Genomic DNA, 25,119 nt, shown 5'->3' on the forward strand with positions numbered 1-25,119 from the left:
GACACCGACCTGCCATTTCCCAGCAGCACTGGCATGCCTCTCACTGTCGAATGATGAATGGTTACACACACATTTCCTCATTCGCACATATGACACACACACATGCTCACTCACATACACTCAGACGTGCAAAAACATACAGGCGACCCTCCTGGTCAGGTCAACCAGGCTATTGGCATTGCATCACACATCCACACACACACAGTCACACAAAGATAGACAGGCATCCTTACTGTAGCGCTGCATTATTCAGAGCCAGGTGTAGGAGGAAAGGGGAATAAGGTTTGTGTTTATTAGCTGCTCCCTTGGTGTTCTCTAAATTGCCTTGTTTGCTCGGCACAAGCACACAAACAGATGCTGTCCTCTCTGCTCTGGGTAATTCTCGGGGTCTCTGGGTATTTAGTGAAAGGCCTACCGCACCGCACACACAGCCTCATTTGTGCTACGCATACAAACACACACATCAGAGCAGGCTACTTGAAAAACACATTTGCGTGCTAATTTTTGCGCTGACACTCAGAAGTAGGTTTTGATTCATGCAAAGAAGACGTTGTCTCTCCTCGTAATTGGAGTACCCCATATAGCAAACCTCACAGTCCCTCACCCTCTCCGCGACACAATTTCACTCTTATTAAGAAAATCTGCATTTAGGAGGGACCAATGCTATCAGTCGAAATTAATCTGCTTTGACTGATCCCTAATGTGACCACAGTCATCGAGTAATTATTGTCTGGATGGCTGTGCACCAGCCTCATAACCACTGTCCGCCTCCTCGTGCTCACATCCTCCCCCCCCAAAAGGGCTAGTGTTGGTGTGTGAGTCCCTCTGCAGCGGGCTGGTTACAGTGGGTACGGCAGGCATGTCATTTAGCGCTTGATCAGTGAGTCGTGATTAGCCTGCCCTGTATTATTGTGATTAACGTCCACCCGGCGGACGACTGTCCTGTTGTCATCAGTGATACCATCTGAGATCTTGAGACTCTGGGATGAGGGCCAGCCCAAGAACCTGGTAGTATGGCAACTCAAAACTGCTCCCTCCGATGATGGCTGCTTCTCTAAAACACACACACACACTTCAGCTCCTTTCCTGTCAGTCACAAAATCTAATGTGTGTAACGAGTGCAGAGCCCTTTCCCCGCACTGCTATGTTTTGTCTGTGTGTCTGCTCGGATTAGTTAACCCACTAGCTCTTCTGCAGCTCGCGTGTTGTGTAGCATTTCCATCAGGCCGCATGCCTTATGTCTCCAAATGCACTGAAATCCAGAACCTCATCTTTCCACAGTCCCCCGTTCCCCTCCTTCATCTCACACCTCCCCAACCAACAAAGTCGATCTGACCGCGGCTGATTATAGTAACGAAGGCAGTCCAAGAGAATATGCACATTCTCACTGTACGTCAAATTAGATCACAGCGAGGGGGAGAGGGGGGGAGGGACGCCGCGCGCTGACCCCCGTCTCTTCTCCTCAGACGATCGGTCGCTTGCACAGAGGGAGCTTTTGAAAATGGGCCTGTGGACCAAACTGGTTGATGGCTCGCTGCTACGACACACAGGACAAAGGAGGATGTCCATGGGAAAGCCGCGGCTCAGATTGAACAGAGAGCTTGATTCCAGAGAAGAAAAAGAGCACGTCGCTTGAGAGGAAGTAATTGGATTTTTGCAGTGTTTGTGCTTTATGCAAAAATGTGGCACTTCAGAAGCAGAGATGAGACTATTTCTGTCTTTGTGCATCACTTTAAAAACAAGTAAATCTAGAGATGCAAACCATATATAGTTGTGATGCTAAAATTATGTATTCCATAAAGATCAGAGTTCATGTTTTTCCAAAGATTATGGTTATTTTTATAGATGTAGCATTTTGTGCATGAGCCTCGGTATGTGTGTTTCATTCCTTTGTAATTACTCGGCTAAACTCAGACCCCCTTCTCATGGTTCTTGTGCATCCGCCGGTGGAAAAGAGTCAGTTTTGATTACAAAGTAAACGCTGCAGCATCAGACAGGGGGGGTTACATGCTGATATGCATTCTATCAGGATGATTTATGCAAATTATGCACATTATTCCCGCAGGAATCTCTCTTCTGAAAGTGCCAGGATAAATTGCCGGAAATTAGCCATAAAATTCACTGTGCAGGGAGTGTGAGGTGAAGGCCGCCGTGGAGCCAAGGACATTGGGCCGCCGTGGTTACGCTTGGCCTGGCCTGCCTCCCCCATGCTTGGCATTCATGGCTGTTAAAGACCTCTGCTCAGACAGATACACTGAAGCCTCGAGTAGCACTCAGCACATCAGGAAGATCAGCCAAGCAAGTGTTAGACTAACGGCCGGGGTTTCATGCTCTAGTAACATGACAGATTTTCAACAGAGGGAGGCAGATCATCTGTTTTTTCTTTCCACATTTTACACTGAAACACACTTTATAAATCAGCATTCGCACAAAAGATATGATTGATTGTAATTCAGGAAGTGACCTCAAAGCCATGTCAGTGTTGTTTTTATGTCTTTTTTTTATGCCTTTGTTGACAATATTGTTAACCTTGTTTGCAGAGCATCTTAATCTCCAGATTACGCTCTAATCTAATCAGAAATCTGTCCAGCAATCAGGTAATGAGTAGCTGTTTGAACAACACGTGGAACACATCGCTGTCTGTGTCAGCAGACACACTTCAAGCTGTATTAGACTGTGGCTTCTTCTTAGCTTTAACCACAACTCTCCATTGGTCAGATCATTTGTCTCAGGACGTGAGCGTGTGTGTGCGCGCGCTTGCGAGCGAAACAAAGAGAAAGTGTGTGTGTGTGTGTGTGTGTGTGTGTATGAAATGAGCAGTGAGTGATTCACGCTGTTATTGTGTCATCCTCATGTCTTTATTTCAATCTGGAAGCCAGAGTTAATGAATATCAGAGACTGGAGATGAAATCCACCTTGCTTTAGCTTTAATGAACCCTGAGAGGGTCAGGATCTGCATATTGATCAGGACGAGGGATCCCCGTCTCTCTCACACAGACTACACGAGAACACACACAGGCCCGTGCACACACACACACACACACACACACACACACACACACACACACACATAGACCAGGTTAGTTTGAGATACAGTTTTGTTCATTTTTTTTCCTTTTGGTTTTGCTTTCATTACATTTTAAAGCTTTGACCGTGTGTGAAGTTTGCAGCTGTGTGTGTGTGTCTGATTTCAGCTCGGTGTCCCGCTGTTTTTGCCTGCTCACATGATCCAGAGGGGCTGCTGGGTCACTGTGAGCTCCACATCCACTCTAATCAAACACATTATCTGAACGTTAAGGTCACAGAAATGGAAAGTTCACAGCTGTCTGCGGAGCCTTGAGTACTAAAAAAACCCTGCGTAAAATGATAACACACAAGTTATTTTTGTGTTGCTGTGACATTGTAGATATCATGTAAGCAGTTCATTTAAGGATCAAATTAATTTATTCTTTGTGTTAAGGAATTGGTGTGCTAAGGAATTTCTCAATGTGCAAACTCCAATTTATTGAAACGCCAGAGCTCAAAGTTTCTTTTAAGCAACTGCACCTTAAAACATCAACAAATCACATGAATTGTCTCCCGACAGCGTTCGTCATTTGATTTGTTTGGTGCAAATATTTGCACAATAAAAGCACTCCGTTGCACCTGTTTTTGTTTGCTCAACTCCAGAGTGAATTATTGTTGTGGAAAAAAAAAACAACCTGTACAGCGACAGAGCCCACTCCGTCCAAAACAACACCACAAATTACTGCGCTCTGCCATGACACGTTTTAATCCCCGAGGAATAAAAGAACATCAGATTACGGCACGAAAACACAGCCATCGGTAAACAGGGATTAGGGGATTGGGGCTGTAATCTGATTAATATGGAAGCAGTTTGAATATTAGAGATGTTACTCAACAATTGTATTCCAGATGAGAGGATAATCACACACTGCTACGTCATTTATTGTAGCCTGTTAGAGCTTTCAGAGCGAAACACGCCACCATATGTTTACCTGACCTCACGGCTGCCTCAGAGAAAAAAAAACATTCCCACTGTAATGAATTAGGAGCTCATTTGGCAAACAGGAAAACACACAGGTAGGAATGTACAGGAAGCTTCACTGAGTGTTACTATTTCAAGATAATTGACCTGAATGAACTTCTTATACACTTGATAGTTTTTTTTTTCCATCACTTGAATCGTATTTTACTTGAAAGATAAATATAGGTGTTACAATTTAATGTTTGCAGATGATGATAAAGATGATTGTGACGACATCAATACAGCTAAGAAACTCATAGTATCTTCATCCAGAAAAGCCTACTAGATTTTCGGAAGTTGCTGCATCACTTCTCTCAAACAGAGCATCACTAGAGCATCTCTGGCGTTCCCAGATCAATTAAATCAATCAACTAATGTTGCAAAGGTGGCAGCTTCAGTTTAACCGCCTGTTCTTGCCTGAGATTCCAGATACAGCAGTCAGAGGATCTGGTTGTACAAGTACAAAAATACCTGACAGGGTTTTGGAAATAGAGCTCCAAAAATTCTTCTTTAATATGATGCCAGAACATATGAGCAAGGCAGGTGGGGGTGATCTGCCCCTTAGGGTGCATGTTAGCAAATTTAACTTTAGAGAAATATAATTAATGAAGTGTCTTAAGCTGCATCAGGCTGTGTAGTACAAAGTGAAGCTGTGTGTGATCCTTCTAGAGCATCTCCTCGTTGCTTCTCTGTAATAATCGACCCCACAGTCATTTCCCATGCAGCCGTGGAGAAGTCACGAGGACTTTTGCAACATGGACGGTTGAATACAGTAAAAACAACATTTCTTTCAGTAACTATAGATTGAAAAGAGCCAAACTTGAAGAAATCTAAAGACGTGACTTTTCTGTGTAGAGCAACTTCATACCATAAATACAATTGCACCTCCATAGCTCATACTTAAAGAAAAAACAAAACAAAAAAACACTGGATATATACACAACATAACTAACACTGAGCCCTTTAGTTGTGCCGTTTTATTAGCCTGCATTTTGTGTGCACAACACAAAGACAACATTATGCATTGCTATCAGTGGCCTGACAAAAGTGAATTACCACCCAGCACTTGATTTGGTGCCTCAGCCAGTGCAGCACATCTATCTTTATACACAGTATATGACACAGCATGGATGAATCCACTGCCAGAGTTTTGCCTGTTACTGATATGAAGAGGACATTTCAGTTCAACACGCTTATGTATATTTTGACTTTCATGTTTATCATCCTTAGCATGCATCACATCCACGTTATGAATAGGCACCCTGCTGGCTCTTGATATGGTAAATTGGACATTTTATGGTTTATGAAAAGGGGTGTTTTTTATCTTCCACTTTTATTCATGAGCCCTGAATCTCGCTGTAAACGCCTTTAAGACAGATTCAGGTTTATTAGACTCATGAATAAAAACGATGGTGCCTATTATGACCACTGGCGGTGGTTGTTGGCCAGTGAAGAAAGCTTTGAGCCTCCTGGTTTTCTCTCTCCACCAGTCTTCTGAGCGCTGCATCATCACCCGGTCCAACCCACCAACGTAACACTCAGAGACCCTTGTGCGTACATGACATTTCACCAGCGTGTAACGGCGGCTGAAACTCCGAGCATCCAGCCATGCACACATCAAGAGGAATATGAACATCTTACTTAAATCATGTGATGCCTGACTTAGATGTTCTCACCCCTTTGGTAGTTGTAACATTTTCCTGCCTTTTGAAGTGATTTTGTGCTGTGGTCTGTTTTCCTTTAGATGCTGTGTTCTGTTTTCCACGCGCATATGGCTCCATCTCACCCCTGGGGAATTTCCTCTTCTGGCCTAATGTGAATATTAGTATGGGTTAAATGCTCCAGTCATTTGTGCATTAATGCATATTGCATAATGAATGCTTTTTGTGAAGTCTGTTAGCAAACAGCAGTGGAGGAAAAATGCCATTTCTGTGTTAAAACTTGAAAAATCTGAGTGACGTCCCGCAATGAGATGACGCCCAACAGCAACTGCTGACAGGATTTTCATGCCAGAGCTGTTGTGATGTCTCCTGATTATTTCCATTCTTGATTAAGAGCTGTTCTGTGGACATTCAAGGCATTCAGGGGTGTGATGGGATTAAATGGGACACTGTAATGACCCTGTTGTCGGAATGGCTCATCATACAGACACAAAGCTGAGATTGGAGACTGGACAAAACCAGGAACTGCTGCTGTAGACTGGGAACACTATTGTTCACTTTCAAGAGGAGAGTGACAAAGATTTACCTTTTTTGTTTAGTAGAAGAAACAAATGTACACTATTTATTTTTGTATTGGTTTTTATTTATTTTCTGTGTCCTCTTAAAGTCAATTTAAAGCATTGAAATTATATAAATTGTCAATAACTTGCAAGAACTTATTGGGTTGTAAGTGACCAAAATTCTTCATATTTCCACATTTGAACTAAAAAGGGATGTTACGGAAATAAGATATTAGCTAGATATTTCATATGTCCACGTTTAATACTACTAATAATAATGATAATTCATAATACATCGCAGCTCATGAATATATCTTGTATTTTATTTTTTACTGTATGTTTCCCTTAAAATCTGCTGCCTCTGTCCATGGTGCTGAACTCTCCAGAACCCACACACTGGCTGCACTTTTTATGTGACAAATTGTTAAGTACTAGTAACTTCCACCTCAGTGGAAATGCGTTTTTTATGTGCTGATAACAACAGCACTTCTATTGTCACTTAAACACGCTGTGTCCAGCCTTCGTGCGTTCAGTGTTTGGCCTGAGTGTCTCAAGTCTTTACATCTGAAAATCATCTTCAAAACTTCACAGTTTTGGACATCAGTGTGGGGTGGTTTTAGGATTATATCAGAGATTTTGCAGACTTCTTCTGTCTTGGCCCTCATCAAAATATTTTGGCATGGACACGCGAGTGAGGAGGACAAAGGGCGAGTCGGTGGGAGTGCAGCTGATGGCTGCGTTGTGATTAAAGACGCCAAATTACGGCAATGAACAGCGTCGTAATTACATTCCTTAATCACATTCTGGAGGTCTAATTGCCTTAACGATGTGTTTCATTATGTGAAGCCAGGTATTACAGTCGACAGTTTTCACACACACTTGTTTTCGAATTAACATATTATTACACACCGTCATGGAAATCGTTCTAATAATCACAATGATCGCCGGAGTTAGTTTTTTCTTTTCTTTCTTTCTTTCTTTCCGTCCGAGAAACACAAACATCTTGTTTTTGCCTCGAGGCGAGATTCGCCCACCACGTCTGGCCTTTACTCCCAAGACTTGGCGTCACTTAGAGCTCCAGAGAAGAGAAGTTACCGCTTCTGATGGAGCACAAAACGAACAGTTCTTTCTCAGTGCCCCCCCGCTGACAGAGCACCCCACAACCATGCGCTAATTTTACAATAAGCACTTTAAAATGTAGTTTGTGTGACGATCAAACCGGTAAAATGTCAGATTCGTGTTGAAAATGTTTTCATCCAATCCAAAGTGAAAGTTAAAGGCGGTTTAGTCTGATTCCACTGACGCTGAACTCCACACCAGATGAATAATCAGAAGTATTTCTGTTGTTCAAAATATTTTAATAAAGCTTTTCAACACTGAAATACATACAAATGGCCCCTCTTTGCTCATAGAATAACTAAGGTATCTACAGTAATCCACGGCTGGACCTGACAACGCGATTCATCTGAAGACCTCGATCATGTGTGAGAGGAAGAAAAAAAAAAACGCAAAACGATGCAGCAACTATGAAAAAGGCTACAATGTGCAATGCAAGCAAAATATCCAATATAAATATCCAAATTAATAGATTACAAAAGACACATCGAAACACTTGATAAACCTTCACTCGGGTTTTCTAAATTTTTCTGGAATTTTATTATATCACAGTGCCCCCCAAAAAATATTTGTTATAGGCGTGCGCAACTATTAACAAGTGTCTGAATTAGCACATAAATATCCGACTGATCAAGCGACTTCACTTGTCATCAATTTCATTCAACTTTTCCTTGTTCATGACATTCCACGTGCTCAATAGAGAAGTTCATGAAAACAGGCCTTGAACCAAACGGCAAATGTCTCTGAGGTGAACGAAGAGAGAGCGAAAAAAAAAAAGGAAATAAATGAGAAAGCAGCACAAAGTGAGGTTGGACTAACGCTCCCGAAAGGTGTCCATCTATTCAAGTGAAAAAAGGTCGCAGGTTGTCAGGTCACCCAAATCTCCAGAAGGGTCCATAACAGAGCAAGTGATCAACAGACTCACTCAACACTTGCAGCCACTCGGGCCTACTGTTCTTGTGTTTGGTCTTCACTGCCATTCATACCAGCACTTTAAGGATGGTTTATATACACAATCAAGTATTGTTTGAACAAAAAAAGCGCGTTTTGAATGCATTTAGTAAATATTATAAAAGTATTCATCGGCATTACTTCTTTGTCTCTAGCCTACTGACTTCAACAACAGTAGCCTCACAGGTTGCCCTCTCCAAAAGTGTTCTGAAAAGTGGTGTCTGTTGTCTAATGTGCTTCTTTGTGAGTCTTTGTCAGCCGCAGTTAAGGCTTGTCAGTGCACTGTTTGCAGAGGCTGGAGGTGGCGTTGTTGAACAGGGAACATTTGTCGGGGCAGGAGGACGCACCCACTCCGGGTGGGAAGGAATATCCAGGCGGCTGCTCGTACGCGCCCAGGCCGGGAGCTGCGAGGGCAGTGGTGGCCGGTATCGAGGCAGCAGAGATGGCCTGGCCCTGGTTGAGGTACGCCACTAGCCTCCTCATCTCCTCCAGTGCCTGCGCCTGCATGAGGATGTAGTTTTTCGCGAGCAGCAAAGTGGCGATTTTGGAGAGTTTCCGCACTGACGGGCTGTGCGCGTAAGGGATGACCGCTCTGAGCTCATCCAGCGCGTCGTTCAGATCGTGCATCCGTCGTCTTTCTCTGGCATTGATGTTTAGCCTCAGTATTTTCTGCTCTTTGGTTTTCTTACCTCCTTCTCCTTTCCCCGCGGACACCGTCCGCCCATCGGCCAGAAGGACCATGTCACACCTGCCGTCACTGTCATCGTCGGGACTCTGCTCTCCGCCGCTGCTCTCCGCAACCAAGGCCCTGTTGGCGCTCTCACCGAACTTGACGCACAAAGATCCGGTCGGCAGACCCAGTGGCCCCCCTCTACCTCCTGCCAGTCCTCCCGGCTGAATCGGGTCTGGGTCGGGCTGGTCAAAGCAGCTGATTGGTGACTGGCGGTCTCTGGCTGGTAGTTCAATGGCGGCCGACGACCTGAAAGGGTCCATTTTTTTAGTGGACACGGCGCTGAGAGTTTTGTGAAAAATGTCCCCCGCGCCGCCGTTCAAGTTCATCCTTCTGTCCATCGCCATGTGGATTCCGCGTTGTCTCAGGCAGCGGTCGCTTCTGGGAACTCTTGACGCGTCTCTACGAGTTTCTTCCTGTGTTTGTCCTGCGACTTTAGTTGTGTGTCAGTAGTGAAGTTGCAGGCTGGCCCGACTTGTCAGCTGAGGTGTGGGGACGAGGAGGAGACTCGTGTAATAAGTGCTTCTCTCTCTCTCTCTCTCTCTCTCTCTCTCTCTCTCTCTCTCTCTCTCTCTCTCTCTCTCTCTCTCTCTCTCTCTCTCTCTCTCTCTCTCTCTCTCTCTGATTCACCTTCACTGGATCTCCACGATGATCCTCGTTACGCACGAGACGCCGGAGTCTTTTTACATCATGATCTCGAGGCGGGTTATTAAAAAGGATTTGCCTATTGGGAAAGAGACACCTTCTCCCCCTTTCACTCTCTACCCAATCAGGTTAACGTTTTAATTAATGTCATTTAAGCGACGACAAACAATACCGCGTGCGCTCTAGCTCTTCCTTTGATTGTGTGTGCGCGTGTATGTATTTGTGTGTCTGTCTTTTTTTTTTTTTTTTAGAAATCCCTCTGATCACAATTACAATGACACTCAATGAGTAATTTACTTGTGTAACATTCACTTCTGTGTGTTTCAAGAGACAAGTTACAAATCAAAGTAACGTTCGCCTTTATTCAATCTTTTCTTTAATATTGGACGAGGGATTAAGTGTCAGTCGCTACCATTCTATTCTTTTCACCACTTGTTCGTGTTTGCGGGGTGTCTTTCTGTTGGCACTATCTTGTTAGCTCCCATTTTACGCGCGACACAAACCCTTCACTGAAATTCAAAGGACCAAGTTTACTGTTATCAAACTTGACAGGAGACTCTGCTGCAGCTGCATTGACGGTACATTGTTGTGTGAGAAGCACAACCAGCAGCTCCCCAGGTTTTAGTTTCGAGTCACATGTCCTCTAAAATGAACATGGATTTCTCTGGTTCACTAGTGTGCGTATCACAGTTTCAGTATCAGTTTTCCCATCACACGATCCTCCACTTTCCAGGATTTACTTGTGCTCATACTGCCATCTACTGGGCTGTGTTGTGTAGTACACCGATCATGGAAAGCCAAACGTCTTCAGGATCAACAACGAGGCTTCATCCTGCTTTCTTGCACCCCAGGACCCCTTTGGCATGCCATCATCTCAAGGTTTCCATCATATTAACTGTATCAATTACATCTATATCTTCCATTTTAAGTAATTAAGCAACCATTAACAATTTGACTAATTCACCCAATAAATGAAAAAGATTCTCCAGAGTGTTGGAAGCAGAAATATCAAGATGCATTTACTCATCATGAGGTGTGCCGCTCAGTAGTAATGCCTTTTCAGCCTGATGATTGATGCATCATGTGTTACCTCAGACTGGTCTTAAGACATCGCGTTTATAACAGAAAGCTTTCAGTACAAATGGTGAATTTGCAGACAGGCGGGGAGGGTCTAACGAAAGTCATTTGAGTAGCGCATTAGATCACAAGTTCCTCGACATTGTGAAAGTACAACTTTAAATCACCGGAGAGCTCCTTAAAGGAATCATAAAAGGTCTGCAGATAAATTTGGCTCTAAAGAGTTTATAGCGACAGCGTCTGTGTGCAGCGGAGCTGTCCGTGGTGCTGATAGCGCTGCAGTTTTCACCTGAGCTACCTCCCGTTCCCAAGAGGTCATACCTAAACTGCACAGGTATCATCACCGTAGCGCAGGGAGCCCCACTGCGACTCGAAGCGTCCAACTCACATTCATCCTCACCTCAGAAATTTCAGGGTTACACAAGAAGCTATTTCAGTAATTACCCCCAGAAGCCATTTGTAGATCCTAGCTGCAGGGCATTAAGGACAAAAATCTCCCTCCAATTCCAGCCTACCTTGACTAGTTACCATGGCGTGTGTGCTGCCCACATTAAATGTACCTTCAGCAGTGATAACAATTGACCCCTGCCAATTGAAACCCCCATCAGTGTGATTTTTTTCACCCTCTGAGATGGTACCCTGGCAGCTACATATTAACTAGTTGGAATGGAGCTCGGTACAAAAGTCAGCTGTGCCTCCTGCAGTATGTCAGCCGCTAGAGTTTGCCAGAGAAGAGAGTTTCTGTTCAAAATCCACGCACTTCCTTTGATAACGCGGAGACACAGAGAAACAGAGTCAGAGACGGGAGATCTGATATATTTCAGTGTTAAAGCTACAGCGCCATCCTGTGAATCCATTGTTAATTAACACGGCGCAGACGTGTGAGCTGCTCTGTAACTTTTAATCAAACGTTCGTGTCTCCCGAAAACAGCCAAAAGAACAAGTTTCACTTAATTGAAAAGATGTTGGCAAAATCTGGTCAGTTACAAAATGGTTCAATAAGGAAAATGAGATATTGTTTCAGCTCCTGAGAGACAGACAAGTCCTTTCTACTGAAACTGAAAACAGATCAGTAACCTTAATTAAAAAAAAAGTGCTTCGAATTAAACTCCCACATGTGTGTCTAACAGTGACGTGTGTGGTATTCATCCTGTCACGTGGCAGGTGCTATCCATCACTTATTACCACATTAGTGCTGCCCACCTACCTTTTGGCTTTCAGTATTGTAATATTTTGATTGGAAAATGACTGATATTAATTCTTCTATTCTAGTCTTGACATGATATTTGCTGATTAAATGTCAAATCTTACATTTTCTCCAAGAATTTTACAAACTGGTCATTAAAATGCCAAAAACTGTAAGTGTGACCAAGTGGGCTTTTCATGCCTCCGACGGCTGAGGCAGGAGGCAGTGTGATGTCAGGTTGTCCATCTGTCCGTCTGTCCGTCTGTCTTGTGAATATCTGAGGAACCTTTCCAGAGAATTTCTTCATTTTTGGCACGAACATTCACTTGGACTCAAGGTTAGATTTTGGCGATCACTGTGACCTTTTTTTGGCCATGCACTAATTATAACAAGATTTCTCACAAATGTCTCACAGGATAAAATGATTAAGTAAGGACATTTTATATCTAAAAGGTCAAAGGTCAACTTCACTGTGACATAATATTAAGAAGGGGAGATTGTGACCATATTTCACATTTGGTCAGACACTGAGTTGGTGACACTAATCTTGGGTGTCTGCCTTGAAACTGTGGTGATTGTTTAGATCTTTTCTGCTGCCGGGTTGAACATGTGTGTAAAGCGTCCACATTTTAAAGCTCCTTTTCAGCAACATTCATATTTGAGGCATTGCTGTCCACCAGAACCTCATTGGTTCTGCTGATATTGAGCTTCAGGTGACTGTCATTGCACCATGTGATGAAGATCTCTATCGGTCCTCTGTTCTCCTTTGGAAAATAAGTGAAAGTCTCACTGGAAATTATTCACCAGAATCATACGTCAGTACTTCCATTTTGCCAAAAATGATGCATAATACCTTTAATTTGCTTTTTTCAAAGTCTTCACTGTATACGTGAGTGTGGACAGACATGGATTTAGATGAGGCCTGACTGGTCGGTGGAGGTGTAGAACCATGAGGCCGTAATTCTAGTTTCTCTTTGTTTAAAATCCACTTAAGCAAACAAACTTCATTTTAACAGAAGCTTGCTGAATACAGTCAAGGTCATTGTTTCACCCCTTTTCCAGCAATATTTCAATTAGCGTATGTTCTGTCTCTCCGCTCGGGCTCCATGAGAGGCCATCGGGGGCACAATACTTGAGGAATTATGATCTAACGAGTGGCAGAGACAGTCGCTTTATCCTGAGACAGCAAGAGAACACCTTCATGGCCAATCAGGTCCGGCTAATGAGACAAGATGGGCCAGGACGGTGCCACAGCCATTACAGCCACAGTCTGTCAGCACTTTGGTAATGAAGAGAACAGCGAAGGCAAAACTGTGTAAGAAAAGAGAACAAGCATCAATTTAGATTGGGACAAAAGAGAAGTTTAAACACAGGAGCATGACAGGAAGTGCTCTCACCATCAGTGCAGCCTCCACAGAGAGCAACACTGACAGTAGTTTCAGATCTTTGGTGAGCGTTTGAGACGCTGGGTTTGTTGCATGTTGTTTCATTGTACTGCCCTTGAAAGGACTAAAAAGTTTAAAAGCGTTTGGTACTGAATGCATTAAGAAAAGTACAAATTGTTTTTTCATTATCAGTTTTGCAGGATTTTCTAAGACTGATTTTTATCACAGGTAAACGATTAAGACTTTTTTTTTAAATGAATCTCTCGTGCATCCAAATGAACAGTTTTCAGTTTCTACCACAAGAGGGCAGTCAGTGACTGGTAACGGGGAGCCGCTTCATGCTGGAGCAGCTGAGGGTAAAGCAGGAGCATGATGAACATGCTTTATGGCAGCCCGGTGGATTTCATTCAACTTTGAAGATTTTGGTTATCAGTGGAAGGCAGACTCTCGGGCTGAAGAGACCTGATAGGAAATTTCAATTTTGTCATGTGGTGCTCTGCATCGAGACCACCAGTGTGCCACATTCGTGACATGGCATGTAGGCTGTTCTATTTATTCTGTAAGTTGCAGTTTCATTTCTTATTTTAACCCCCCCGAACGAGTTAATGTGGCATCAGACTTGTGAAATTGTGATTGTGGATCAGTGCCCCCCCCCCCCCCCCCCCCCCCCCACTCGTGCATCATGCACTTCATTAGAAAGCGTCCTTAATGCTCTTTTGCTTTATTGTTTTGCTTTTGTTTATGACTCTAATCTCTGTTCATTTAATTATTCTTGAATATACGTGAACTCCCACATTTTCTCTCACCCTGTTCGCTGTAGCGTTGATTGGTTTCACTACTCATTGCTTATTTGAAAGATTTAAGGAAATAAACATTAATGAGTTGGTGAAATGATTGGATACCCCCCCCCCCCCGCCTCCTCATCAGGCCCTGCTTCCATCCATCACTCCTCCCGCCGTTCTCGCCGATGATATGCAGAGACTTGTCTCATTAATCATGATCTGATTATTGTCTGCTGTCAAAGTGCGCAAAATTGAACCTGGTGCGCACACACGTGCAGTCTTAAGTGACAACACGCGCAAACGCAGTGATTTTAAAAGACGGTCTCAAATGTAGCTCCACGAGTCTTATCGCGTTTTCTGCTGTCTTGTGTCAAATTCTCAACTTGGGAAGAAACATGATCATCATCGTGGTTTAATATCTCAGAGTGCTGCGCCCCTGAGCGCCACTAGGCGGCAGACTAAGACAGGAGGATGTTGTTTCATCTGGCGCAAATGCCACAAGACTCTCTCAGCCACTGGACTGTATTCATCAGCTCCGTCATAGGGTTCGTCGGGCAACGTTTCCAAACCTCTTCATGTGAATTTAATCGGACATTTGAGTTCGTATCTGCCGAGGGTCTTAGCCCGCCTCCTCATTTACGCTCCACACTTGCGCCGTGCTTATGAAAGTTAATATGCAGATCGAATAAATCACAGTTTAATATCCTTGTCGTGCAAGGCCTTTTTAGGCTATTGCAGGGAGGCGAAAATGCGCCTGCCTCCCTGAGAAAATGACTCTTTTAACACGTGATGTTCCTCAGAGCAAGTGGGAGAACAAATGTGTGGCCAGAGCAAGATGTTCACTTGTTTCCACTGCGATCTGTTCAACTGTTTTCTGGAGATCAGCGACAGATAATTTGATTTCATCTGAGAGATCTTTTTGTTTGAAGGTATTATTGCGTTATTGTAGAAAAAGCCTGAAACGTCAACGTCAGTGGAGACCAGTTACACCAGTTTACAGAGCTGGCCCTGTTTAATGTAAGAGTAAGGTCTGAAGACTAACGGCTAGATGTCAGGACTACTGCAGATTAAGATATTCATAATACCGTGTGTGTGTGTGTGTGTGTGTGTGTGTGTGTGTGTGTGTGTGTGTGTGTGTGTGTGTGTGTGTGTGTGTGTGTGTGTGTGTGTGAATACGCAGTTTGTATGTCCCTGGCACCGGGCTGCGGTCCTGAACTACAGTGAAATAATTGAGCCATTTCCGCTTCTGCACCGGCAGGCGAGTGAAACAAAAGGCTGATCAGTGGTGCGCACATTTCAGCACCACAGAAGGTGGACAGCGCTCCCGGGCAGCCTGTGTGTGGATGGACAGCTCCCACTGACACACACACACACATTAACACACACAGGAGCCATCACATTTATGTTCACATGGAAAACAAAAAGAAAAAAAAAAAAAACAGCTTTAAAATCGTTGTGTGTATTTACTTTATTTTTAGAGGGAAGGAGCAGTACATGAATAATGTGTTACAGTTGGAAACAGAAACAAACCTTCACCGTTGGAGCCACACCAAAAGGCAGTATTTTTTTTTTTTCAAAGTGTAAATAGTTAAAAGAAGTGATGTGCGTCTCGGATCTGCAGACAGTCGAAGGAAGAAGGATCATCTCTTGGCATTCACCGCGTGCCTTAATTGTAAGACATTAAATCAAGGTCCGCTGTGAACACGGAGAGACACAACCCGCTCGTCTGTGTGTGCGTATGTGTGTGTGTTTGCATGCGTGTGTGTGTGTGTCCGTCCACCAGCTGCATTCACTGTACTGAAGACACCTCGAACCTTTCCCATTACAAATCTAATCAAATTATTTTGCAGCCTTTGAGGCCCGTGTTGTGTGGCTAAAAACTGTATCAGGATGTCAAGTTTGGCCAAAAATGGAAATGACAAAAAAATCCAAAAAGCATCCCGCACGCGTCCAAAGAGCTCAAATCCTCTCCATGTTGTTGTGCAGGCCTACCTGATTATGTAAAAAATATATGTATTCAATTGGAGGAAAAGGGGGTTAGGTTACATGACTTAAACGCAAAGCAGCCAGCAGGTAGTTTGCGGACAAAATGATTATACGTCCCAACACTTTGGCAGGCGAAAAAGGACTCCGTGTGATGTTTTCTTCTCCGTCGACTGCTTTGTCCAAAACTGCAGAAAGCTTATAAGTCCTCCGTTATCCCAAAATGAACCTACAAAAAAAGAAAACACAAAATGCGTCATGAACTTCATATGGGACCGCAGATGACAACATCTCATATTCCACATTGACCTGTTAAAAAAAACAGTTGGCGTCCATAAAACAGAAAAAAGCCACTGTCCTCGTCCAAAATATTGATTTTCCAAGTCACACAACGCACGCATTTTTTTCCCAGCACACACACACACACACATACACGCACTTATACACACACAAACCCGCAGCCTCTAATTGCGGGTCACAGGTTTAAAAACTGCCGCAAATCGCAAGCGGGGCAGCTGAAGACCTTTGGTAAGTGCGGGTGTCCTGAACGCAGCGGTGCTCTGCGTGCATGCTCCCCGCACGCGTCTCTCCCGACGGCAAACTGAGCGAGCCCAGCACCGACACCGCCTAAATGGGACTGATCTCTCTCCGTCCGGTCTTTTCCTCTGACTTTGGGATTAATGGTGCTCCAGCCAAACAAATGAGGCATCTGCCTTCAGCACAAGAGGATTGGGATGAGGAGGAGGGGGGAGGTTAGAGGAGGGGGGTGCTGACGTCACCGGGCAAACAGATGTTCCTCTATATTACCCAGCGTCCTCCTCATGACTACCCTGTGTCCTTGAAACTAGGAGGGAAATTGACGACTTCCCATTCGGAGTATTAACGTTTATCGCCGATATGTGTTAATAGTTCTGCAGTTGGTTGGTGAAGTGTGTGTGTGTGTGTGTGTGTGTGTGTGTGTGTGTGTGTGTGTGTGTGTGTGTGTACCTGGGGCCGGCAGAGGAAATGCCAACAATGGCCCCGCAAATTGTGAAGCCCTAAATCTGGCATTGGCTGTGAACGGTTATGCAACATTGCACTATTCAAAAAAAAAAAAAAGAGAACACACGTGTACGCACACGCACACATACAGACTCACACTCATGCACGAACACGCGCACATGCACTCCTTCCCGCACGCACACACACACACACACACACACACACACACACACACACACACACACACACACACACACACACACAGAGGGATGAGGGAGGGATGCTCGTGTCATCCTGAGCCTGCTGTTTGATGTGAGAGCAGGTCGGTTTAACAAACACTGTTTGGCTCGATGCGATGAGCTGCGACTGATTGTTAGTCCCTGAAATAAGATTTAACATGTAGGCGGTTTTCTGTCATGATGAGTGTGATGGAAACGTGCATATTTAAGGATAAGTTACTTTCATACTAATGGCGTTATTGTATGGGACTGACAGACATGAGATCCATGCAAGTCTAATCCAGTATAATCTGCAGTGTTTCAGACTACAGAGCGCCTATTGCTTTGCATATCTACTCATGTAGGCTGGAAACTGCTGAAATCCAATGAAGTCAGTGCTTTCTAATCATAATTAGGAGTCGCATACCTGCTTTCCAATCTGAGGCTGACGGAGCCCCTGAGCTCACCACAGTGGGGTCCAGTTATACATCTGACAGCCCCTGTTTCCCCATTAAAGAGCGAAATCCAGCGCGTGAAAAGCAGTGTGGTGAAAATGAAGAGGCGCAGGCTCGTGGATATGGTAATTGCAATGCATTACCCACTCGCAGGAATAGAGAGGAGAGGGATGCAGAAACAAAGGGAAACGCCATTTTAGACGGAAACGTCCCCATCCCCTAAAAATCGGGCGACTCTTCGCACCGGCCGTCGCTTCGGAGCTTCATCGCGGCTCCTCAGCACATCACCGAATTTCGGGTCCCTCTGTCTATCGGGCCACCGACAGGAACACGACCCCTATTGTCCTTAAGCACCGCGCAACGAACAAACGACGTAGCCTCGAAACGCACCGTCCTCTTTATCCTTCTTATTGATTATGCAACCGTCGACATAAAATGATCTCTCCACCGTGCGCGGCTTTGATGATGTCTTTCTGTCGCCTTTTTTTCCTTAGCTCTCTTCTTAAAGCGGTTTATTCCCTAAAGCCCGCAATAACAATAGCAAGTGCAACGTGCATGGGGAAGCGTACAGGAGCAACATCTCACTGCAGATCCAAAATGATCATTACTCTCCTCCAGTCTGTTTAAATGCATACTCTACTAACGGCTTGAACAAAGATACACATTCATCTTATCAATAATTGATCAAAGAGTCGAGCAGAAAGCAAACGCAAGCGTAAGATACTCACCATGATATGGTCCACGCCATATGGTGGATCCCGGCGCACTGTGCTCTGCTAATATTTATCCGTGCTCTTCCTGTTTTTTTTGTTTTTTTTTTCACTTCATGTTAGCATTAATACTTCACTGCAGATCTTCTACACCGTGGAGGCAGTCGCTTGTATTCCCGGTTCCTTTCGGTGTAGCGGCGGACGAGCAAAGACTCCGTTTGGCGAGAGGCTGATAGCACCAGTGAGAGCGACGCTGTAGCCTCTGCAAAGCATGGCTGCGCTTTCTCGCCTTTTTTTCAAAAGAGGGCAGGTCGTTCTGTGCATTACAATAAAATCTCTCTCTCTCTCTCTCTTTTCTCTCTCTCTCGCTCTCTCCTCACACGCACACGCGCGCACACACGCTTTTACATAGAAATGCGCGCTCCGCCACGCTGACACGCAGATACAGCCAGTGCGCGCACTCGAGCCAATCCTATATGTTAAGTGTTTTATCTTATTGTTTCTAATTCATGTGATTATTGTCACGCATGTTGAAGCTGCTCAACTGATTTTCAGCGTGCAGTGCAGCACCATGCTCGGGCCTGTTGTAGTTTTATGTGTGCAGTAATAACTAGGCCTTTTCTACAATCTGGTATGTGCAGTCGGATCGTCGCTTTGCCGGCCACAATTAATCATGTTTAATACCGTTTGTCTTGAGAGGTCCATTAGTGCGTTGCAGTTTCACGCATCGGGCCGCCGGATTGCAACTCAATTTCTATAGGCTGTGTTAGTCTGAGCCTGCCCAGACCAACTGAGGGGTATTTTACACCAGGATCCTGAAGAAAATAATGTTTTTTATTCTGTCTGCAATGTGTGACAGGCCTACAATGCAAATAGTCTCTCCCCGTTAAGCATTTTCTTTTCTCGAGTCTGTTTGCAGCTTTTCTAACATTTAGCCTTTGTCCGATACACAGATTTTAACATGCAAAAGGACTGAGGTGCTGCAGTTTAGAGTCAGCACTGAGGCAGTAATTGATTGATGCAAGTGGCAGTCCTGCACTGCTCGTTTGTACCCCCTTCACTTCCTGCCGTGATTGACTCCCAGGCAAAGATCCAATCGAAACCAGTGCCCCATGTATGATGTCATTCGGGTAACCTCACTAACCCCGTAGCCAAGGCGGAACACACGGGCCTGCTAATGCCTACTTACCTCCAGCCTATTAATATACATCTGGCTCCAGCATTAGAAATAACCTGTAGGTGTTATTCACGGTCTGTTTCTTCGAGTTCTCTGCTTCTGTCATCTCATCCTCTGCACATCCATCCTCTCTTTCACAGTTTCACTCTGCTCCTGTTTTCATTGTTTCACTCTGTTACAGTGTTGGCCTTTGACGCCTGCAAGAACGCAGTCAGTGCAATGATGCAACATGAGTGTGTGATGCAACACGGCTGAACATACCACTAACAGCGTTAACGTTTTGTCAACATTTTTATTCTTTATTTAAAGGGTTAGAGGGAAAGTCTACCGGGGCTTGCATCAGGCTACATTTAGAGGGAAGTTTGAAAGCTGCTTTCTCTCCGGGGTGTGGGGGGGTGCGGGGTAAAGCTATTGTTCCCGCTGAAACAATGGGAGCTGCGGGGCGACATGCAGCGGTGCGCACATGAATGGCAGGGCTCTGAGATGTGTGTGGGTCAGTGGCCCGGGGTCTCCGTCCCAAAGCCCCTTTCCCAGAGCCTCACAATGAACCTGCACAAGGTCGGGACTCCTAGGGGTCACAGGCCAGCCCCCTTTGTCCCGCACTTCAAAACACATAAACATTTATAAATCAGGAGCCAGCCACCGGGCCCCCTGCTCCCCCTTTTTTTTTTAAAGGGGGTGAGAGGGGTGGCGTGAAGGGGGAAAAGAAGTGAGGGAGAAAAAAAAAAGACATAACTAGTGGCTGCAGATGCAAATTCCATCATTTGGACAGAGGTGGAAGTTTGTAAAAGTTGCAGTCTAATGGAGGGAGTTGGGGCTCTGAGCAGCAGACAGCCGGCGGATTGAAAGACTGGATTTGGACTTATTATTAAACTGCACCCCGTCCATCTGCTTCACTCTTCTGCTGGATATGCCTTCAACATCTCCGGAATGGGATTTCTGTCGCACAGTGACATGTTGTTCTCCACACCTGAGGACTCAAAGGACAAAAGGAGGGTATAACCGCCCGCACGGCACTGAACCGATCTGACCAAATGGCATAAAATAATGTAGTCGGTGGCGGCGCATTATCATAGTGAATACCATTAGTTTACATCAGAACACGCGGAGGCTGCAGGGTTGAAACGCCCTTCATACATGCACAGCTTTCTTCACGCGGAGTCCATGTGAACTAGTGCAAAAACTGCAACTCAGGCGACATCGAAATGCTGTTTGTCTGTACGTGCGTTTTCTACCGAAGATATTTGGGATAAGAAAATCCTAAAGCAGGCCTCCTCCCTCAGCAGCCTGGCCACATGAAACGTACTTCAGAATTTACTCAAAAAAGCCACCAAAAACTTAAATTTACTCAAGATCAAATAACACTCAGCACCGGGCAAAAATAACCTGCGTTAATTTCATTTTCAGCGTACGTGTGGGCATTGAAGCTGCCTCATAAGCATCGGTGTCAGTTGTTCTCGAGGAGCAGTGGAACGAATTGGAAACCAAATCGAAACGAAAATGTGTCTGTCTGTAGGAAAATGTGTCCAGGCTGCTGCAGGCTCCGTGCTCTGCAGCAGTAAACGTTGTAGTTGCATCAGTTTTCGCAACGAGATGCTTTAATAACCGCAGCCTTTCCATCAGCCCCCCTTATTTTTTGCATCATGCACCAGGCCTCCCCCCCCCCCCCCAGCCTCACACAGCCTAAACGATGTTGCTCTTTGTACTGTAATATTCTCCATAAAATGTACATCAAAGCTGGTTTGATATATTGATCTATTTATTCTTCGTTTTTTGTACACATCAGTTATTGGTAAAACATTTTAACTCCCACTTGTCTGAAGTCGTTCTATAATTAGTGTTTGAGATTCTTTTAGATTTTTTTCCTACAATTTTTGTTTAATCATAGTTTGATTTTAATGAAGAATGGCAAGTTGTTTTGAGCTGAAGTTTGATTTTTAGGAGTGTTTTTGCTTTCATATGTGTAAAAATTGTGGCTCACAGCTTGAAGGCAGCAACTTTAAATATTTGTATTATTATTTTAACAAATTCAAACGTGTTTTTCAGTTGTTTTTGAATTTCCCTCAACTCACAGTCACAACAAGCCTGAACATTCATGTTAAGAAGTTGGGAAAATCATTAGTTTTGGTTTCTTGGTTGAAACCAAAAGATGCTTTTTCTAATGTTACATAAGCAACAGAGACAGGTAAACATACCTGCAGTACCACACAAAAAAGAGGGGGCATACTGTGCATTTCCACAGTTTGAGTAGAAATAGATAATGAGAGTCAACATATTTGCTTAAATAATGTCACTTTCTTGCAGTTAATGTTCAATTAGAATTTACATTGTGACCATAAGAAACTTTTGCATGCATTAACTACTGCCAACTGAACGTTTGTGTTGATATTTATTCTTAAAAATAATTAAATTCCTCCAAAAATACAATGCATTTATTCTATTTCTATTGGCGTTTTTGTCACTGGGTGAAAATTGCTTTTGGAGACACAAATCAATTTCAAATGTACATCAGTTAGAAAAAAATAATATACCGACACCTCCCATTGCTTGTGTTTCACTTCAAAGAGTAAACACAGTTTTCCTTTATAACAAATGTGTGCTTGTCATGCGAACCATGCACATGCTACAATATCAATAATGTGATGTTGCATATTAAAGTAGTTTGTCATGATTTTGCCTCTTTCCCCACAAGTAGGGGAACATATATTCTGACATCTCTACACCATCAAGCATCTCGTTTAGACATTCAATATCAAAAGGACTTCTTGTGCGCTCTGAAAAATGTGTCTTATAATGTTATGTGCCACCAGTCCTGACCTGCAGTGAGCAGCCTCCAGAATTAGAGAACAACCCAGCAGATCCCGCTTTGTTTCAAGACATGACCTCATTGCAATTTTTTCCTTTTTCTTTTTTTCAAACAAATCCTGATGGTAAAGTGTGCCTGCTTAGCCCGAGCAGGGACGGTACGCTCCCCAAGCTAACATCAAACACCAAACAGCAGTTGTTATTTCATGGTTGCGTGCAAGCAGAACCAGGTCATCTGCACTGGGTTACAGGCCTGCTGGCTGAGTTTATAGTGTCCTCCAAAGTGTGCATCTTCCCTTACAGACACCGAGCTTTCCTCTCAGCACAAAAACCATCTTTTGTAGCTTTGCCTTAATTGCTGTTAAATTTCTGCAATTAATTTAACAACATCTGTAATTTCAGAGAAGAATACATTCCAGAGGAGGTGTACAAAAAGAAATGTAGCCTCTGGAGATGAAATTTCGTGGAGGCGGTTTGTCATTTGACTTCGTTTAGGTGAATTTAAATGACATCAAAACAAGTTTCCTCGTAGATTGCTATTTACTTTGATCACCCGAAGCCTTATTTTTCCTACTATCATACAATATCGACCGCATAGTTTACAGCAGAAACTTTAAATTGAATCCCAGTCCATTACAAAGGATGCATGTTATCTAGAATTATGATATCTTGGGTGATTTCCACCTGCTGCTGCATAAACATACAGTATAGAACTCAGTTCTGCCTGTAATTACTGATACTTTGTTCCATGTGCCCTTGTAGTGTTTTGTGAGTGAAGCGAGGATGAGTGTGTGGGACCTTCCCCCTCTGACATTAGCAGGGGGTCAAATGTGCATGTAGGGCACCTGGCTCTCCACCTCCCCTCTCTCTGTGATGTTAAATGTCAACCAGCAGCATCCAGAGAAAGCAAGGTGAGCCTCTATTCTAATGCTTATACCAGGAGATTATCACATCTGACTCCCAAAGCCACGCTTCTCTTGTGTAGGGCACTTAAAGCTGTAAGAGAGAGGAAATTTACAGAATCATTAACCTAAGGTTTTCTTTTTAGTGAAGTAGATGGTGTAAGGGTTGGCATGCTGGAAGGAAAACCCCTGGCTTTAATATAAATTGAAAGACGAGTGGCTTAATCTTGATTTCCTGCAGAAAGATGTGTATTAACAGCCCTACGACCCTTAAATGCACTGAATCCTCTCAGCTCCATGTGTAAACATGAAGCAGTAATTGAATTAAACAAATAAATTAATTTATTCTGGACACAGGTGCTCATGCTTCTGAAAATCATTTTGCTCTAATAGCTTGTATTCCAGCGCGGCCGCCTCACATTGCTCAGCCACAGTCGTTTTTTAAAACAGATGCAGCAGGAGTGATATGATCAGATCACTGATTTTACAAGGCACAGTGTGGATTAATATATAGCTCAATAACTGCATTGCATGCTTATCCAATTGTCTCTCAGATTGCAGATACAGTTCAGCGTCGCCCTCTCACCCAAGGTGCGCGAGAGGTTAGATGTAAATCTGCACTATCAGTCAGAGAAGCATCCTCGCTCAGAAATGGCAGCAGTCAGGACCTTTCCGCTGCACTTCCACTGTTCCCTAATAGAAAGCCTGTTGAGGCCCAATCAGCAGTTCTGTTCCAGGCTTGTAAGTGGATTTCTCCCATACCCCCAAGGTTTGTGAAATGGGGGTCAATGGGTCTGTTATTGTTTTTCGCTGCCTCTTTATCCCCACATAGCTCTGTGATGTCAACAGTGAAGTGACGGAGAGAGCCGGGCCCTGGAAAAAACCCAGAGAGGAAATAACTGCTATTATGATCTCTGCGCGTGTCTACTCTCAACAGGGCTGCAATTGTTCTAGTGGGCATGGACGCGTACCCATATGAAGAAGGGAAAGAGGTAAATATCACTTATCCCCCAACAGGTCGAAATGAAACAGCAGCAGCTGGCAGAGAGCTCCAGGAAATATTGAGTTTAGTCTGAAATTTATCACTAAGAATAACCCTTGCTGTCTCTCAGCTGCTGTACGGTTCAGTGTGCAATAAGCTTCCTCATGAAATGATTTAATATGTAAACAGCATTGTCAAATGTGCCATTTGTAAAAGCTGCTTATACGTTTTACTGAAGGCGCGCTGTTGTCTTATTATTATTAACATTTACTAAAGCTTGGGCTATACAGCTTTCCACATCATTTTCTTTTCACCTTAATGCTTTCAAAGAAAAATGGAAACGGATGCATACTCTCTAATGTGACTCTAAACAGAGACATTTTGAGCAGATAGGTTTTTGTCAGAGGCTAAATGGCATTGTTTTCCATTGTGCTACAGCCTGCTGCCATTTATTAAATGAAAGTGGGAATCTGTTATGAGGTGGAATTTTATGCCTCTGCCTGCAATGTGATCATTGCACCAAAGCACGGCCATAAATTTCTTTTGATATAATTGTATTAATGCAGCGAGTAATGGATGAGCATATGTTTCACACTGATTACGATCCCTCTCTGACTGTGTGTCCTAGTTGCCTTCCCATCGCCTGACTATCGGAATGAGAGTATGTGCCTTGAGTTAATGCTGATTGCAGCAGCTGCCAACACATGAATCTCCATGGCAACAATAACGGTTGCCAGGCAACCATGCTCTTTTAGGGACACTGAAAGAAGCCCAAAGGCTTACTAA

The 25,119-nt window shown here is 44.0% G+C and overlaps 2 protein-coding genes and 1 long non-coding RNA gene across 3 annotated transcripts in view; 1 reads left to right on the top strand and 2 right to left on the bottom strand.

The window, feature by feature from the left end:
• Positions 1–25,119, top strand: part of tmprss7 (transmembrane serine protease 7) — a 154,136-nt gene that overhangs the window by 34,277 nt on the left and 94,740 nt on the right. The gene's annotated exons all lie outside the window — the stretch shown is intronic.
• Positions 7,236–9,548, bottom strand: bhlhe22 (basic helix-loop-helix family, member e22). Its single transcript, XM_070985495.1, has one exon. The coding sequence runs from the start codon at positions 9,390–9,392 to the stop codon at positions 8,580–8,582; it is 813 nt and encodes a 270-aa protein (XP_070841596.1). The 5' UTR covers positions 9,393–9,548; the 3' UTR covers positions 7,236–8,579.
• LOC139346570 (uncharacterized) lies at positions 15,570–18,748 on the bottom strand. Its single transcript, XR_011603282.1, has 2 exons — positions 17,310–18,748; positions 15,570–17,268 (listed from the first exon to the last, which is right to left on the bottom strand). It is a non-coding gene; the product is annotated as an uncharacterized lncRNA (long non-coding RNA).

This window comes from Chaetodon trifascialis, chromosome 18, assembly GCF_039877785.1.
Source record: "Chaetodon trifascialis isolate fChaTrf1 chromosome 18, fChaTrf1.hap1, whole genome shotgun sequence".
Lineage (NCBI taxonomy): Eukaryota > Metazoa > Chordata > Actinopteri > Chaetodontiformes > Chaetodontidae > Chaetodon > Chaetodon trifascialis.